At 37.0% G+C, this 19,412-nt stretch overlaps 1 protein-coding gene across 3 annotated transcripts in view; it reads right to left on the bottom strand.

Moving 5' to 3' along the window:
* ALS2 (alsin Rho guanine nucleotide exchange factor ALS2) overlaps nucleotides 1-19,412 on the bottom strand; it is an 83,737-nt gene that overhangs the window by 18,965 nt on the left and 45,360 nt on the right. For all 3 annotated transcript variants that reach the window (XM_033010897.2, XM_042784014.1, XM_033010896.2), the window contains 12 exons: nucleotides 17,485-17,574; nucleotides 14,840-14,994; nucleotides 12,556-13,475; nucleotides 10,726-11,086; nucleotides 9,685-9,853; nucleotides 9,112-9,208; nucleotides 8,627-8,704; nucleotides 7,495-7,668; nucleotides 5,585-5,756; nucleotides 5,018-5,198; nucleotides 3,161-3,226; nucleotides 461-623 (listed from right to left, as the gene is read on the bottom strand). In XM_033010897.2, the coding sequence (XP_032866788.2) occupies nucleotides 461-623; nucleotides 3,161-3,226; nucleotides 5,018-5,198; nucleotides 5,585-5,756; nucleotides 7,495-7,668; nucleotides 8,627-8,704; nucleotides 9,112-9,208; nucleotides 9,685-9,853; nucleotides 10,726-11,086; nucleotides 12,556-13,475; nucleotides 14,840-14,994; nucleotides 17,485-17,504 (2,556 nt within the window). In that variant the 5' untranslated portion in view covers nucleotides 17,505-17,574. The remainder of the gene's footprint in view (nucleotides 1-460; nucleotides 624-3,160; nucleotides 3,227-5,017; nucleotides 5,199-5,584; nucleotides 5,757-7,494; nucleotides 7,669-8,626; nucleotides 8,705-9,111; nucleotides 9,209-9,684; nucleotides 9,854-10,725; nucleotides 11,087-12,555; nucleotides 13,476-14,839; nucleotides 14,995-17,484; nucleotides 17,575-19,412) is intronic.

The following is a 19,412-nucleotide window of genomic DNA, read 5'->3' as shown; positions in this document are numbered from 1 at the left end:
GTAATACTTTAAATGACTATATTAGCATAAATGCACAAGCAGTTATTGTTCCTGTTTAGTCATCTTTTATTTCAAAAGAATGCAGTTCTATACCTCTAGATGGGTGGTAAAAGTCTACCTAATACATATGCAGTATTTTTAGTAGAGTATTACAGCCAAGGATAGCTACAGTAATGGTGCCAGATGGAACTGAAAAGCAACAAGCAAACAGAATAATATATTTGCAATTAAGCACTCAAGCACACAAACAAGTTCTGGCAGGGTAACAAGCTTCTACCTGTCATGTTGTCTTTGCAGGCATGGTATAAGACTGCACAAATAAATGTGCATGATACACCCTGCAGCAAATGCAAGTGCGAGGTAGATTCTAATTAGCTGGTATTTGCTTCACACAGTTACTTCCAAGCCATAAGTTTCATGTGTATATTTTATTCAGATATAGATAACAAAGCCAGCTTACCACTTCAAAACATGTGGCAAGCTTTAGCAAAGTTCTAGCATAATTGTGGAGTCGTCCAAATGGCATGAAAAACAGAGCATTCAGAACTTCCACTAGCTGGAGATTTTCCTCATTTTTCTCAGACAATTTCTGTAACAGCTCCTGATGTTTACTCAAGAAATCTCTAAATGATGCGGGACCGTTGGGGAACAGAGGAAGGAGAGAAATAAAAAGACGGCAAGACATCAGTGATGTTTTGTATAAATGAACTCAGAATGCCCCTTTTTGGATTATCATAAACCAATAAAAATTAAAGGCAAATGCATGCTGGTTATTAATCTATTCCCAATTTAGTTTAAGGAAGTACAGCAATATAGACATGTAGTGCTCTAACAACTGCAACACAGGACTTTTTTACTTCTAGTCTCACATGCTCAGTCATCAAACTGGTTGAAGAAAATTGATTAAGCTGCCCCACGTGGAGAGTAACTAATTGCCTCTTTCCCCTTCAAGACTTGATTAGTAAAAGAGCTAACAGGTGGAATGACTTCCCCATTACTGTTAGAATAGTAAGTCTCTAACACTGTTGATTCATACAAGAAGGCCTGAAAGAATCTTAACTTTGTTCCAGTGCACTTCCCTGAAATAAATTCAAATAAACTCTTCCCCACCCCTGCTGTTCAAGGCAACTGACCAGTTTTTCCCCTAACTAGAAAAATTACATCCTACCTCAAAGAAAGGCAGGAAATCTGTTCAATCCTCAGTCTGATTTCCAAGAAGGAGAACTAATCTAGTTCAGAGAAGAAGAGGGAAATGATTCTGAAGACAATGCATTAGCACACAAAACCAGGAGTTCTTCATTAAAAGGAAAACAAACCTACTTTTCCCTCTCCTTCACCATATCTATGTGCACACGTGTGCTGGCACATATGACACATCTGCATTAAAACACATCCAGCTGGGAAGCATTTAAACCACAAGCTGCAAGAATCAGGTGGGGCTGAGAAAGCAAGTCCCAGCGACAGCAAAACAGATCAGAGAATTGCACAGCAGGGTCCCTAGGAATACTGCATGATTAGTAAGATGTCATTTCACACATCAAAATAGCATACGTTGTCTAGGTCTAATGTTATTTAAGAACTCTTGTTCAACAAGCCTTAGGAATAAAGTAATCTTTAGAGAAAAGACCGTATTTCTTAATTTTAAATTTAACCATCTGGATGGCTTGCATTGTTAAAGTGCTTTGAGATCCTCACATGGAGGTGTCGCTAAAAAAAAAGTGTCAAATAATAAAAGATTCATAACACTGAATATAGCTTGGCTACTCTTTCAGAGGACATGCTCGCAAACCTGCCAGCAACAGAGACTTTGATTGAACCTAGCACTTTTTACAAGTCAGGACTACTTCTAATGCATTCATATTGCGGAATATCCATGAAAGACAGGCTGACATTGTTAACTGCTGACTTAAGACAGTATCCCTCAGGGAGGGGGCAGGGGAAATTCATCATTATCAGCAAAGATATTCTTCACTTCCCTTTGCAAGTAACAGGACAAAACTTCTGAGACATCTCCTCCCTGAAGTTACAGAACCTGAAAGAGGGTTTTCACTTAACAGAGACCCAGGTTGCAGTAGGAGCTGTGACACCTGACAGTGACAACTGATGTGATTAATTCAGTACAAGTGATTTCAGCATACAGAACTTTTCAGTACTAACTATAAATAATCTTATGCTTGAACTAAGATTTCCTGTAAATGACCCTAAAAATCTTGACCAATGCAGAAAGATTCTCAGTGCCTCTCTGCAGTGGGATTTTGTATTTAGTCTTTGGCACTGGTCCTTAGGTGCAGAAGACTCTTTCCATTAGGTACCCTGGTGTTTCAAGTAACTTGTGATATCGTCATTTACACTACATTCAGAGTGCTTCATAGACAGCTGTTAACAACTACTCCCAGATTACAGCATTTGGGAAGGAAAGCTGGCAATTCCTCTGACAAGTTCAAATACCCTCATTGCAACAACTTCACAGCACCAGAGTGAAAGATGCAGTGTCACTACTTTATTTCCTAGACAAAAATACTATTGAACTGAGAAAAAAAGCTTTAGTTCATGATCTATAAACTTCAAATATACTGTCTCAGGCCTTAAGGTATAATTCTTTCCTCAAGTTTAAGAGCACCTACGCATGAAATAAAGCAACCTTGAAAGGCAGAAGATGCATGTGCAGAAATGTTATTTTTGTGTCATTTTAAAGCACCTCCATAAACTCAAAGAAATCAAATGAAAGTGAATTCACATTATCCACTCTAATTCTTAAAGAAGAGTTTACTGCTCTGTATTATCTTGACAGCAACATTTGAGAGAATAAAATACTAACACTGAATAGATGAAGATTTAACCTCAAGACTAAGATTTCAAAAGAATCATTACCTGAAATCTGTTTACATTTCTTTCAAGGAATTTACAATAATTTATGGGGTTTTTTCCTCCTTTCTCCACCTTCAGGATAAAGTAACTGAACTCATTCAGCAGCATTTTAACCTAAATTTTTATCACAGTTGAGAGGAACTTCTTCATCTGATGGGAAAGAAATTAGCGTACCCAAATAAGCTGAGATCAAGTTTCTGCATGCTCATTACTACACACATACACAATTCTTTAAAGTACAGTTCTTTGCCAGTTGATCAAAAACTCTGGAAAATGGTAAAGGTTTGCTTACATTGCTGGTTTTGCAAGGAGCATAAATCCTCCCATTACGAGGAAATTTGTTACTGAAGTACAATACCTAAAATAATGAAGAAAAAGCTTCAGTTATAAAATATGAATATCACTGGAAATAGCAGCTGTTGTAATTTCCAATGGTTTACCAATGGGATCTGTAATATGTTGTACTATACAAGTAATCTAATTACTTGAGAACGTATTAAACAGTGGCACACTCAATCTTACTGGAACACTTAGTATTCACTTTCCACATGGAGGCTAGAACATGCATTACTATTCCATCCTTCTGCTGACATGAGCACAATGCAGAAGGCTTACTTTGCAAGCGAAATTTAAATTTTTTTGTTTCTCCCAAATTTGGGCATGTAGAATAGGCCATCTGTTGTTTCAAAAGTTTAATATTGCAACCTTCTAATTACATTCAAGATGGAAATTTCAAGATGAGAATTTCTCTTTTCCCACTATTCAACATTCTACCTTTCCCTTCTCCCCTACCAAAAAGAAAACCATTAAAAAAAAAATCAACACTTTTATCCAAGAGAAGAGGTCTCATCTTAGCCCAATTAACAGATAACACTTATGTTGCGCCTGATGGATCCTTGGAAGATGCTCAAGGCACTATACTGAGGAGCATGCATAGGTTCTGATGCCATACACAGAAAAACGTGTAAAGCATTAGAAAGCAAAGGGGAAGAACAGCAGACAGGTAGTTAACAAATGAGAACAAAAATTAGGTATTTCAGCCTTTGACATGGAGGAAGAAAAAATTAAGAAACTCTTGTAATCTGAGTAATGAGAACTAATTCTGGAAATCCAGGTTACAAGAAAAACTGAAATCAAGGACTAAATAAGAAAGGGAGAAAATACATATTCAGTTATGAACAACCCATCTGATAAACAGAGAAGAAAGCTTCTTTTAGGGTGATATGGCATAGGTTTATCACTGACCCAGTAGAATTGGTAACTGTTGTGCTTGTGTTAGGAAAAAAGTGCACCTAGCTACACATTCAAAATGCTACTGCTTAACAACTGAAGTTGATGATCTAGAAATTTTGTTCCCTTAAGAGATTTTCAGATGTCTGGTAACCAAGACTACATTCAGAGAGGACATTTTTTAGACTCTTGCCTCTGTCAAGCCAGTATTTTTCACAAAAACCTGTAGGTATTAAGTATGATGAGACTTCTGCTACATTTGGATGAAGTTATCCAGCAGCTACAAGAGCTACTGAGGAGAAGGACAGCAAACAGTGTGACTTCACAGACTTCCTCTCCCAGAAGCATTAAGATAATAAAAATAATACCCAGGATAATTCAGACTTAATTCTGAGCACCAAAGCAGCTCTGTCTTTTGGGTGAAAGGTGCAATGCTAGCTATTTAGCTGGTCTCAGAACAAAATAATTGTTCTTCTGGGAGACGATTTTTAGTTAATGGCTATTGAAAAGACATTTTGTAACCACAATAAACCCCCAAAGGTAGCTTTATTTAGTAGCCTACCCATGGTAACTATTACATTATATTACATTACAAGATCCCTACTATTAAGTAACAAACATGTCATGTTTTACAGGTATATATGCAGCAACCAAAGAGGTTTGTATGGAGAGTTTTACATTAGGGAAGCTGAAGCTGTCCAGTGTGCTCCACTGGCAAAGACTTTGAAATATATAACTCACTACAAAATTAATTAGTTTGTGTAAAACTCTCCATACATTTTAAATTTTAAGTATACAATTTGCACAACAGTTACTTATGTAGCTTTCCTTATGATCTACTTTCCCCTAACTCAGGGCTCCTTGTAGTCAGTAGATTAGGCCTGCAGAGACTCAAGATGAGAGGGAATTGGATACTTGCTCAGTGTAACTATCCAAAAAGAGACTGGAATGCTTCAGGATGGCCAAGCTCCTGGCTTCTTTTACTCCATGAAGAAAGCTACTTAAAGAAGCTCCATGTTGACCAATGAGATAGCATAGCTTGCTGAACCTGCTTGCCATTTCCTGCAACAACTGGATTGTATTTGCATTGCCCAAATTATCTGTAACAGACCAGAAAGCAATTTAGCTTACCTTACGAAAAAGCAGCACCTATTAATAAAGAGAATTACCACAAGGTGCTGTTTAGATGTTTTATTGGCAATTTCACCTCATGGCTACATTATCCAGAATTGGGAAATTAACAGTATTAGACTAAGTACAGCTCAAATAATTAAGTTACTTCAGGTGAAACAGTCAGAAAAGTACAAATAGTAATAACAATGCAGATGTCAAAATGCAGCTGTATTTCACCAGTTCATCCAAACGGGAAAAGAGTAAGACCTTAGCTTTACCTTAATAACCTGTAATTACTTTTAAATTTTGCATAAATAAATTTTTTGTGGAACATAGGGAAAATAATGTAAAATTAGTTAAAAGAAGTTCTTACCTAAACCTAAAAGAGGTCTAAGAACTTGAGACTTGATCTCACTCAGTCTGAAATAAAACCTTCTCTCAGTAGAAGCCAACTCATGCAAACTGGCAATATATCCCATTATGTTTTTGTCTACTAAGACCAAACAGTTGTCACCACCAGCTATCACATTGCTTATGTACCCTATCTGAAAGATGAAAAAGAGAAAAGAAAAAGAAAAAACAGCAGCTTTAATATTTTTCTTTTTACACTCCTATTTAAAAGTAGGATGATGCAAAATAAAGCATATCTTAAGGAGCACTAAGTGATAATAAGCATTAATTACCTACAGTGACAAACAATCCATTCAATACTGGCTTAATACATGAATGATAAAAGTACAAGAAACATTTACAGTCAATGCTGTTCATTTTTCTGGTACTGACAGAGCCCAAAAAAGCAATAAATATACCATCTTTTAAGGTGACTTATACAACCATACCATGTTTAAGAGCTAGTGACATTAATTTCAGTCACTTTTAGAATTGCAATATACTTCATGCTTGTATCAACAATGTTGATATTAAATAGTATAACTAAATCCAGTTAATTAGGAAGTGAGAATAACAAGGCTTTAATATTATGACTGTGCTCTGAACTACAGTCCTTTCTGTCCCTGAAAAACGTCAATTTGATAAAACTAGTATTATAGCATCAATAAACTGGACTAATACTAATAACTACATCGACACCCCAAGTGGTATTAGTGTAGGTATTAGTCGGTATTTGCTTTTCACAGTAGTTGGAAGCAAGCTTCTTCTCTTAGGTCAGCACAAGTGCCACTGGTGCATTGTGGCTCCTCACTAATTCTAGTTCACATGCAATACCATATAGTAATTCAGTGCTTGAGCTCTACTTTTATTTCCCTTGTTAAATAGGGACTTCCTGAGAAACACTGAGCCAGAGTTGTTCAACAAGCAATCCACAGGCCAATTCTGATATGCAAGAGCCTACAAATCACCCTACAAGAGAAAGGATGGGAATGGCTAGCACCAATCTTACAGCAGGAATATGGAGTGTATGTGTGTATGCATGTGCACACACACGTGTGCACAGACACACACACACACGCATATGCGTGGACCCAGCATCTAAATCCCTGTCCCTCCTCAAAACCCCTTGCAACTGCTGTTCTGCTCCATCTAGGGAAGTAGCAATGAGACCCAGAAGAGCTGACACAAAGAGCTGGTTTTGACCCTCACTGCCTCGTTTTTGTTACCTTAAATTCAGGTTGGTCTGAAATAAAAAAATTGGAAGAGGACATGCAATCAGAGTACACACTCCCCTACCTCATGCCAACTTTAAGGCAAATATGAGACTCAGCTTGATGAAGACAATTGCATAGGGACACCTCCTTTCTCCCATAAACATGCAAATGCACACTTTGGTGCCTTTGCTCAGTTCCCCCTTTACACCCATGAGAAAGGGAAGAGAAGGGGAGGAGATGGTGCAGAACTCAAGGGGACCTACTCTCCACTCACAAACAAGATGCATAGGAGGCAGAATGGAATAGAGCAGGCAATGCCCCTAACCACTTGAGAAACAACAGGAAAGCGAAGAGCAATAGCAGGAAAGAATAAACACATGAAGACTGTGGTGAAAATACAGCACAATATAAAGGTGCAGTTCTGCAGCACATACACATGGAAGGAAATAGATTAGACACTGGAAACACATCTTTGCCCTTCGAACATAAGGAAAGGCCAAGAAACAGGCAGGGAAGAGCATACTACTAAATTAGACCTCCTCTCTGCCCTCCATAAGCCATGCTCCTGACTAGGAACCAGTTACTTGACACCTTTAAAAGCTAGTTGAACAACCACAGCCGTGTTATTTCAAAAAAGCGTCAGTATGATTTGCAATAACTTAAAGAAAGTACCACTTACCTTACTACAGGTTAGTAATAAAACTGGACTCTTAGTACAGCTATTTTCATACAAATTATTTTCTGTTGTCTCCTGGCCACTGTAATATATTCCAGGTTGGAAGTCTTCCTCATCTGCTAAGAAGAGGGAATAATCTAGTCCTGCTGCTATACTCCAAATGCCATCACCACACACCTGAAAGTAGTGACGAAGGAAAAGACATTAGACATCACCACCCAAAGCTGGAAGGAGAGGAGCTACCTAACTCTTCTAGCTACACATGCATGTAATAGACCTGCCAAGAAAAAGTATTGCAATAACTGGTAATTTTTCAACTTCAGCATCTCACAACAAGTAAGTTTCTCACATGAATATATAAAATCATCTTTCTTTCCAGTCTTCTTTCTAATGGCTGATTTTTTGCCTTTAAACTATAAATCAGGTAGGTTTTTCTAAATGGGCAGCAGGTGAGCTTGATTGGAGTTGAGCCACTATTCTCCCCCCTACATTTAACTGGTTAATCTATAAATGTGGGAGACAGTTAACATGCTGAACATTAATCTGTGTAAGACCTAAGCAGGAGAACTCTGCAGCTAGTTTTCCATTAAGACAAGCACCAGGAAACATACGAAAGCGTCTAGTCCAACCCAATCATCATCATTTGGCTAATCACTCAAGGTAATGAAAGTTCAAAACAAACAGAAACCCCACTGTCAAACAGCTCTGGAAATACAGAAACAAACAAAAAATATGGTCATGGTCTAGAAAAGCTGAAAATACTAGAAGCAATTGTTTACAATAAAAACAGTGTTCCAAAGTATTTAAAAGGAGTTTCAGCACTGCAACATCAATAAAAAAAAAGCAACAACAAATACAAGGTAGAAGTGAAATTTGGTAAGACACAACCAGTCACATTTCTCAGTTTTAAAACACCAATGGTCAAAAAAAGTCAATGGAAGTCTGTGTAAAGGATTTCTTGGGTAGATTTTCACAAGCTCATCCAAGGATCACATTCACAATGTAAGCCAAAGAAATCAAGGGCTCTTTTACTATGTAGCACACAGATCCATAAACAAGGTCAGTTTTTAGAAATTACTTGGTACTCACTTGTATAAGAAGAGACCCTAAAATGAAAATACAGAAAACAATGTACCTTTGCAAGACGAGGGACTGTTGTTGGGGAGTTCAAGTGACCCAGCTGGCCAGAGATATTACTGCCCCATGAATACACCTGAAAGAAACATAGCTAAACATCAGAATGTAAATTTATATACATGAACACATACAGAACTGTAGGAGTATAACACATCAAGTATGCAAACACACACAAGTCAAAGGTATAACATTCATGTACCAAGAAGCACTTCTCTAATTTCCACTGTCTTCCTATATCCTTAAAGGGTCTTCTCATGTTCAGAAATGCAATTCACCAAATCAACTCATGGCAATCTTTAAAGACAATGTTGATGACACATACAGAACTCTGACAGAAATAAAATTAAAATTTCCATACTGCTTTCAAGTTGCCTCCCACAAACAGGAACAAAAGTTTAGAAGCAAAAGAAACAAAAACCTAGAAAACCCCAAACATGACAATTATGTAATACATAAGCAATAAATGATAACAATCACTTGTACCTGGGATTTGGCAGTGAGTGCTAAGGAATGATGGCCACCAGCAGAGAGATGAATCACTTCTTTACCATCCAGGCTTTTCACACATAGTGGCTGAAGCCTGTCAATCCCCAGAACCCCATAAAGGGGGATGGGGGAATGAGGCAGGGAAGAAGAAAAAAGTAGATTATCAGAGGTATTCTTCACACAAAAATAAATACGAACTTTTCTTTTTTTCTGCAAAACAAATATACACAGAGTCTTTTGGCCATAAACCAGCTTAGTCAAAAAGGTCATGAAGGGTAGGAGTTAATGATAAACCTCACCACAATTTAGACAAAGTCAAAGTATGACCAAAACTCCTAGTGATTACAAGGGGAAAAGTCATGGCTGATTGACCTTCAGTAACAATACAGCCTAATACATGTTACTTGGAGGAACTCAGGTCACAACACTTGAAAGAACAAGATGACAATGCAATGCAGTTGACCAAATCTGAGAATTTGGGGAGGCTGAATACTGAAAATTTCCTAGTGAACTACTGAATAATAATAAAAAAAACCAAACACATTTATCCATTTATCAAAAAAATCTCACCTTGGTAGAACGTCGCCATGCCCTAGCTGTCCTTCCTTCCCCTTTCCCCAGCTCCATACCTCCGTTCTTAGCGAGGGTAAAAGAGCATCAGCCTCACCACTGTAGGTTGGAGTCAGAGCTACAGTCCTCATTTTTGCCCGCCCTACCTTCCGTAAGAGCCTAGGAGAAACTGAAAACAGGCAAAGAGACAGAAAAAACGCTCATCATTTGAGGTAAATATATCACTCAGACTGTGTGTTACACAGTAACAGTACCATTTGAGATAACTGATCAAGACTTCTTAAAGAGGTCTTAATTGAGAGCAAAGGCTGACACGCAAGAGGAAGGGTTACTGATACACAGAGATAACATATGTGCTAAAGTAGGTTGATCCGAGCTAATTTTTACCAGCTATTAAATGATAATAGGCATATGAGAACTATGTAGTTATAACTGAGGCAAATGAACCAAAACAAACTATGCATTAAAAAAAGTATGTTTTGAAAGAAAATACATCCTCATAGTGAACAAAAGATTTCAATACTTCCTAGAAGTCCCCCTCAGATCCAAAATCAATATAAAACTAAACCATGTACCCATTTAGAGCAATTAACAACACTATAAATGTATGAAGGAAAAAGGTCATTAACTTTGAAGTTTGGCAGTGGGAACTGGAGGATTTCTAGGTCCCTGGCTCAAAACCACCTCAGTACAGTAGGGATTACAGGCCACACACATTTTTAACTGCTATGAAACTTACATGAAAAGTGGTTTGTTGTTGTTTTGCAGTAAGATGCCCGGACTACTACAATATGCCTGTTTTACCATACTTTGCCAATAAAGAACATTCATAAGCTCACTATGCTTTTGGTTTTCTTAGCAGGCAGTATCTGCTAGTCTTCACTCTCTCCACTGTCTTCTAGTCCTAAGATACAGTTTATAATTCACAAAAACATCTGGTAATTGATTAGATTGGTGTTCAATAAATATGTTTTATTTTCTGTTATAAACCTCCACATTATTATAACTTTTCCGGCTGTTTTTTACAACATGCTTTTTTACCTTGTGACAACAAGCCAGGCAGGGAAAGTCTTCGACTCCCTCCTTCAGATTCTTCCTCTCTAATATCTACTAAACTGGAACTCTTCTTCCCCTGCATGGATTCCAGTCTGACCTGCTCTTCTCGACTGTCTTTCAGAGCTTCAGGCCCTGGGGAACCACCGCCAGACTGAGATCCTGGTTCACTTGAAGGTGTGCCATAGAAGTTCATTACTTTCTTCAGAGACAATGCTCCAGCTTCATATGTAGCAGCTACTCTCACACCAACCGCTGACGCACAAGAAGCCACCAAGCTGTTCAAAGCAGATGTGCCAGTACCTGGAGGGCCAGGGATACAAGCACTGAGTTGTTCTTCTTGAGAAGGCTAAAACCAAAGAAAAATTGAAGACTGTCATACCAGACAGCACGTAACAGTAGGATGATGATATACACATTCATTATTCAAACTATGTGCTATACTGAACAAGACATATGAGGAAGATTTGTATACTTGGATGTATATCTATTCCTCAGAATCATATTTTTTAAGGTAAGACCAAGCACCATCTCTACATGGACTAGGCTTTGTCCATTGTACTTGTCTTGTAGCTCATCCATAAAAGTGTGAAGTGTGTGGATCTTTTTTTTTTTTTTTTTTTAAATACCCTCCTTCCACTCCCAAAAAAAAGGTTATTTGTAAAGAAATATAAAAGGGATTTAATTTTAGGCTTATTACCAACTTCTCTGCCACCAATTAAAGTGCATCAATGAGCATGCTCTACTTACAGAGAGAAGTTCCCTCTTTGATATGTTAAAAGGAAAACAGTGATTCATGGATTCATTTTGCAAGGTCTATCTTAAGACCAGTCAGGGCTATATGTCCCCTTATACTATTGTTGTATCCATACAGAGCTTAATAATCATCAAGTCACACTAGGGACACACTGACTGAAGGCAATTATTAGTACCAGGACATGATTACCTATAATAGCAATCAATATACCCACCAAATAAGAAACAATGCACAAGGTGGTATTTGCCAAATAGTTTGAATGTTAAAACAAGGACAGCAAGATACCATTTCCCCACTTAATACATGGTGAGAAATAATATAAGTATTATAGCTCACTTTATTCTGCCAGAAGGAAATCAATCTTTGGCTTCTCTTTTTTTGTGAAAAGTTAGGCTAAAGGATTGGGATTGGTCCTATTTACTTGTACTTCATTCCTATTTATAAAAGGCTTCCTTAGCAATACAGAAGAGCAAACTCAATTTGTGTAAGAAAGCAACGAGGAACAAAGGATTTTACTAATACTGAAACATTATCTTAGTCCTCATCTCCGAAATTCATGTGTATGCTTAATTGTGTTAAGAGTGAGCAAATCAATTCCAGGCTTGTTTATTCCTGGAACTGCGCAGGGAAACAGTACTCTGGAAGTATTCCAGGAACAAGGAGTTGAGAAAGGGAGCATGAAACTAGGTGTTTCGGTCATTTCCTAACAGGAGGAGTTCTCACATGAGTCTGAGGTGCCCACAATTGGTAGAATGCATTTATATTAGCAAAAAAGAAGAACAACTGTGTTCACACAATATTTATTTCTCTGAAATAAGCTCCCCTCAGAATAGGAAAACATAACTTGCTGAACCACCAAGTTACTGGACAGTTTGTTTTGGTTTTAATACTACTACTTTTTTTTTTTTGAGGTGGTAACAAAAATCAACTATTTACTAGGCACTGTGAAATTTAACTAACAGCTACATCAAACTAACAATTTTTCATTTGTGAAAAGATTAACATTGTCACGTATATAAGAGGAGTTGTAGCAAATTAAGAGCTAGCTACTGGGTACCAACCTGCTCAGGTTCAGTGCAGATGTTCTTCTCCAGGCTCTCATTTAACAACTGATCCGATAAACTGATTAAGTACTCTTTCACTTCTTTCTTGTCTGGGAACAGAATATTTCCAGGACTAGAAATTCCACTGTCTTCCTGTCCATTATTGCTGGAAAGCACACTTGCTCCATCAGATTCTAAAGCAACAACCGTATGTTCTTCCACGTGTGGTTTCTGACAATCTTCACTTTGGCTACCTGTTATACTTTTTCCTTCTAGGGTCTCCAATGAGGGACCGAAGATGTGGTTTTCTGGTTGGTTATCGGACAGTGCTACACCCAGTGGACAACAATGACTATCTGAAATGATTACATGATCTTCCTTGTCTGTCATGGTAATGAGGAGCTGACTGCAATGATTGCACCTCTCTGGGATAGGCTTCATCTCCTGCACAGGGAGACACTGTACCAGAGCCAGGCTGTGGTAAGCTCCACAAGCAATCTGGAGCACAACACGTCCTGCCAGGTGCTCTACCTTCTGTGGCTTTGTCACTGGGAAAGTTGTTGTTATGAGACCAAGCTGGCAGCCGCTCCCCCAAGCCCATATCTCTCTGCTGAGTGATAGTGCCAGCGTGTGTTCCTCTCCACATGCTAGCTGCAAAATCCTTACTGATAACAGAGGACTGGTTTCAGAATCGGAAATACTGATGGGTTGTGGCTCTGGTACACACGGCTGATTAGCAACTGCACACTGGCCAGCAGAATTGTTCCCCCACATGTACACCACACCACTTTCTGTCACAGCTCCATTATGGAAGCTACCAGCTGCTACTGTAATAACATGATGTCCAAGCAAAGTATTTTCTAAGATAGGACTACTAGCACATGATTCCTCCGGTCCTGATCTCCAGGGCAGTTTTCCAAAACTGTAGACCTCTCCACCTGGGAGAAAAAAAAACAACATAGCATGAGTCTAATGAAGTTAAAACAACACAAAAATTCAAAGCTAGATTCAGATAAACAGATACCAAATTTTAGCTTACTCCAGGCTCAGCAAAACTATGGCTATTGATATATGAAGACTACTGGTTGCTCTCTGCTATTGTTGCTGTTAAGTTCTATATCTCATGTTAACATTACCCTGTGCTTGAATGTGCTGTTGAACTAAGTAATGCTTTTCTGGTAAAAATTCTACTATACTCAAGTTAAGTGTATTTATTGGTCCTTTGTATTTTAAGAACACATAACATATAAAGGACATACAACCGTGCCTGAAGAGCATGGCTAAGAACAGAGCTCATCTTTCCATACAGAGATCTAGCATCACCGAACTGTATTGTTTGCCACCCTACAGTAAAATGGGATTGTCCTATCAGGTGGGAAGAGGATTAATATATCTTGCCACTGGTTTGATGCTGTACTGCAGCCTTTCCAAAACTTCATTACATTTACTTGAAAAGATCGCAGCAATGCCAGTTCAAGTTACTTTGCTAATTCTGAAGAAGCAACCTATTTTTTAAATGAACAGTTGTTTTCACAGTGATAGAAAAATGGTAAATCATATCCACAAGCATCCTTCATGAGGCAAGAACACGCATGCAAAAAGCACTTTTAATTATGAAACACATTCTTAAAAAAAAAAAAAATCCACTGGAGCTCAGCTCCATAAGAACTCCAGTAGAGGAGAGGTGCTTACAGCAGGCTCACCAATAACCTGGAACCCTTCCTTCAAAAACACCAGAGAAAAAACAGAGAAGTAACTTCCATTTTAGCCTTTACAACTGTATGCCCACTGATCAGTCAGTACAAGTAAGGACCAAGCTATGCAAACACTTAAAGGGACTGACTTTTAGAAACACTTTGATTCACAATGCCAAAATGCTCATGAATCAAAACTCACTCTAATGCACCTACTAGCTACACATTCTTCCAGAAGCACACAGAAACCAAAGCTCTTACACATCAAGAGAACCACTTGCTGTATTGTCTTTTTTGAATGAAAGACATCACAAGAAATGTCATTTTGAGTTAACAGGGCTCAGATTTCATTACCATCTTTAAACTGGAAATGCAGGGCCATGGTTAAAAAAAAAAATTATGAAAGAAGACATTATGCACATAACTTCTATTCCAGCACAGTTTTAAGTAACTTACAACTAAGGAAATACTGGCAAAGTTAAAAATCTAACTTTTAAAAGTTGTGTAAGACACACAGAATAAAAAAAAAAAAAATCCAGAAGAAGAAAACTTGACAATAACTAAAGTTCGTTACCACCTCCAGTCTTTGCAATTAAGATATTGATTACCTTCTGTTAGAAGTAGCCCATGATGTACTCCAAGGGCTGCCTGTAACACAGTCTTTCCACTGAGGCCTGGAAGCCTTTCTGGAGTTACAGAGCAGGAACCAGCCTTCCAGACATATACCAGGCCTCTCTCTTTGGCTCCTTCTGCCTCTTCTGAGCTACAAAAAGATCAGAGGAAATACAGAGTCAGCTTGAAGTTTTCTGTGGTTCAGTGAGGCATAGTTTGTTTTTCATGTTTGTAGTTCAGAATTAGTTTTATTTTCAGTAAGTCAACATATTTCATTTAACATTTAAAATAAGATTACCAAATTGTATTTAAATGAAAAACAACTATTTTCTGCTTGAAATCATTAGCTTACTTTTTCATTTGTACCTGAAAAGCATCTGATCTTGTCACTGGTAAACTTAAAGATACATTTATTCACAACTGACATAACCTTCATGTTATATATTGTATTTGTTGATCACAGCAAGGAGATGAAATTAATACACAATTCTGCCATTGTATGGTGGGGGAGATCACTGAATCAGTTCAGCCCACACATAAGCAACTGTTCCTATTTAAACAGTGAGATTTATAATGTTAATTCTTCCTGTGTTAGAAAGCAGAAGGAACATTTCTGGTTTATCAGGTTTTATTCATGTTTTCTATTATTCAGCTTTTTGAAATCAAAATGCAGGAACAACAGCCTTATGATCATGTTTTTCAGTTATATAGAACATCAGGTATGCTGGAAACACTCATAAGCATCTCAAATAACATTCACTGCAAAAGTAATTAAGCAAAGGATGTACTATGTGCTGATTTTGTTGTGAATTGATTGCTCCTATTGTCTTCAAAACATTACAACTATAAGAGGTCATCCTTTATATACTTTCATTTCTACCTTTATAGAGAAAAATTAGGTTCCGGTTGTTTGGGGTTTTTTGTGTTTGTTTTACTGTTTTGGTTTTTTGTTGTTTTGGGATTTTTCTCCTTTTAATTCTTAATGAGTTCCTCAGATTCAAGTGAGCCAGTCATTTGAATCAAATGAACCGAGGGGAAAAAAAAAAAAACAAACACACACAACAAAAAACACACAACAAAAAACCAAAGAGATCCCAAAACACAATGGAAGTATCTGCGCTCCTAGGAGTGATTGGAACTATCCAGATCTGGTTTAACACTTCAACACACACTGGTTTGAATGCTCAGTGAGCAACTTCTCCCATTTAGTAGAAAGAAATTCTTCAGAACTTTGACAACAAGCACACAGTTTTAATCAGCTGTGGAATCACTTAATTTAAACAAACACAAAAATTCATTTTAAACATCAATGTAGACTGATAGCTTTACAAGTGAAGAGTTTTCTTTAAATTTATTTAAAACATGATATAGGATAGATTGTTATCCACCCTGCAGGAAAATGTAGGTTTAGCTCCTTATTTGCCAACAGTCAAATCAGTTCTTACAGCTTTGCATGAACTTGTTAAGTTAAATATATAAGGTGGCGAGAAAAGCTTTCACAGAATGGCAATCTTTGTCTAAAAGAAAGGGTGGGCACACACACAAAAAAAATCAAATGTAGTCCAAGACTGAAGCAAACCCAGAAAAGGCTAGTCTGATAGGCCGCATTGTGGACAACTTACACATTCAAAAGCCAAAAGGCTCTATTCATGCATATGACTGATTTTTTTGAACTAAAAATTTTGCTAACTGTGGTGCATAGGATGAACAATACCCTTCTACAATCTGCCTCAAACATTCAGGCTGAGAATAACTAAGAGATGGAATTATCTCTCTTAGCTCCTGTGCCCATCCCCTATTTCTCTTCTTTTTTGACATAACAGAAAAAACAAAAAAAAAATGAGAAAAAGGTGACAGTCAAGAACTCTTCTAAAATTCAGGTACATAATTTAATCCAAACAATTTACATAATATTAAAATGCAGAGTACACCTTGCATTTTAAATACATAGGGCTTGTGTTTACAATAGAATTAAATTAAGAAGGAACCAATTGAGTAATATATAGGCCAGGAAAAAAAAGTTAGAAAAATCCAACATCATAGCTAGGACATTTATCTAAAATCAAAACACAAATTTTATTCAGACAGGAAAAGGACACCAAAGAACACAACACGATAGTATAGATAGTTTTCTTCAACATACTGTGCATTAAATTCAGTACAAAGCCCGGTATTTGGGCTTTTATCCCTTTAATAAATGTTCAGAGAAGACTGTAAAACAAATTTCTACATTCACATACCAGGATTTATTACAAGACACTAATTTTCCAATCCCAAAACATCTGAGCTCTGTCAGGTTTCTTAGTGGAAGAAATAAGCAGCAAAACAACAGTTTTGATCCAGAATCAAAATTCCCAGGTGCAGGTAATAGATATGATTTACTGGTCACCAGAGACTGTTACATTCAAGTTTCCAGCCTATGGCTATTCCTCTACAAGTTACAACAATCAACTTAAAGGCTGTTGTAGTAAATTGAGTGTTCCAGACATAACTGAAACTAAAGCTAAGTTACTCCTTTTCTTCCCTTTAGTGAAAGAAAGTTACATAAAGAGTATGCTGACATCACTTAATTTTACAGGATGATCATGAGCTGGCATATTTCAGGGAGCCTCTGTGGCTTCACCTAGCTGCTCATTCTCACCTTCTTTCCTGTGAGTCCATCTGTCAGTGGCAGCACTCCATCACCACCAAATCATTCCTCTTTCACAAGGAACAATCTAATTTCCAGAAACTGTAAAGTATAAAAAACTGTTTAATTGCAAATAATGTTTAACCTAATAAATACAAAAAAACCCTCAAACAAACAAACAAACAAGAAATACAATAAATAAGCACTTCCACAACACTAAGATAGTTGGAATATTTAGTTCACTCACACTGAGTTGGCAGACGACAGCAAAACAGCCAGACTTGTCCTACCTACTCGTCTCACAATAGGTCTGTTGTAAGGACAGACTGAACAAAACCTAGTTCAAAGGCAGAAATTAGCATCAACCTCTCTCTGTAATTCTCAGTATGACACTCAAGAAACACCAAATTGATTCCTTTTCAGTCTAACATAAGATAGAATTCTATGCTCAACCTAAATTTATAAGGTAAACATATTTGTATGAGCAGAAAATGGTTAAGAGTTGAATCATAACTGTATCCCTGATCCAAAGCAGATATTGCCATTAAAAGGTACAGTTCTATTGAAGCATATGCAGAAATGCATAAAGCCAGTTAGAGTTCAAAACATGTCTTCATGCAAACTGGTAGCAGAGTATCTATGAAGATATAAGACCATGGAAGCCAATGAGAAAAAGTGGTTGCTCTATTTACACTTTCATCCTTTCAGATTTTGAATTTTGCAAGTTCACCCTCACACCTTTCCATCTTCATCCACCTTTGCATTATTTTTTTTTTTGTAATAAATCAAGGCTACAGTTAATCTTTGTTTTTTATCATCTGTTTGGCTTTTTAGTATTGAAAGAATTGTAAATTTCCTTGATCTGCTGCCTTACTAGGTAGAGTATTAAAAATTTTAGTTACATTAATGCATGTGTATAATCATATTTATTCAAATAAAAATAAGCTTCATACATAAATTCTTTAGACCTCTTCTTACAATTGCTCTCTGATATCTGCTGTAACAAAACCAGAAAATGAATTATTTAATATAATGGCCTTTTAAGACAATACCTCTCCAAAAAAAAAGATCCAGAATGAGTAGTCTGAAGCTCTTACATACAGAAAATATAAATAAAATATAGCTAGTCTTGATTACAAGAGACAATATATGCAAACCTGGAACTTGCATACAGAACTTTCAATCCACACTTCAAAACAGTAACCATCAAGTTGATAAATAACTGAAATAACACAAATTCCAACACTTTCACTAGATTCCTCGCAGACCTTTACAGACAGAAACAGCAACACATCCCACCAAACGTTTCATTTTCCAAATACAAGACATTAAAAATAGTCATTTAGGCTTCAGGGTTGGCAAAGAACATATCACAAGAGCCACGAAAATATGAAATCAAATTATTATGATAGAGTAGCATTGTGATAAGTCATATGCACCTTGCTCTAAAAAAAAAAAATAATAAAATCAGAGCATATTTTCTAGGAACAGAAAGTCACACTTGTCATCAAAAAGATACTGCTCTCAATACACTTCTGTCTCTCCTTCCTCAACTAAAAAAGAAAAAAAAAACCACCCCACCTGTAAAAGGTAACATTTAAAATAGTAACAGGGAAAACCTCCATGCAATACTTCAGAAACAGAAGTGTTGATAAAACAAAGAAAAATGGAAGCACATTTTTGGAACTTCTAACTTCATGATGTGTTCTTGCTCAAAGTACACTTGAGGTTTTCTTTAGCCTACTCAAAACCACTTAACCCTACAACTAATCTTCTTGAAAATGCTTGCATGTCTCTGTGAAGAATTCTAGCTTCACATATAAATATCCAAGAGATCAGTGAATCAGATGAAGAGATGAGAGCTTTGATAGAGTCAAAGTACCAATAATTGTATTGTTTACATCGTATATACTTATTCAAGATCAGGGAATTGAAGCTTA

The sequence above is a fragment of the Tyto alba genome, unplaced genomic scaffold (genome assembly GCF_018691265.1).
Source record: "Tyto alba isolate M040663 unplaced genomic scaffold, T.alba_DEE_v4.0 Super-Scaffold_7, whole genome shotgun sequence".
Lineage (NCBI taxonomy): Eukaryota > Metazoa > Chordata > Aves > Strigiformes > Tytonidae > Tyto > Tyto alba.
Note: the sequence above shows the minus strand (reverse complement) of the source record. Positions and strands in the feature narration are given on the sequence as shown.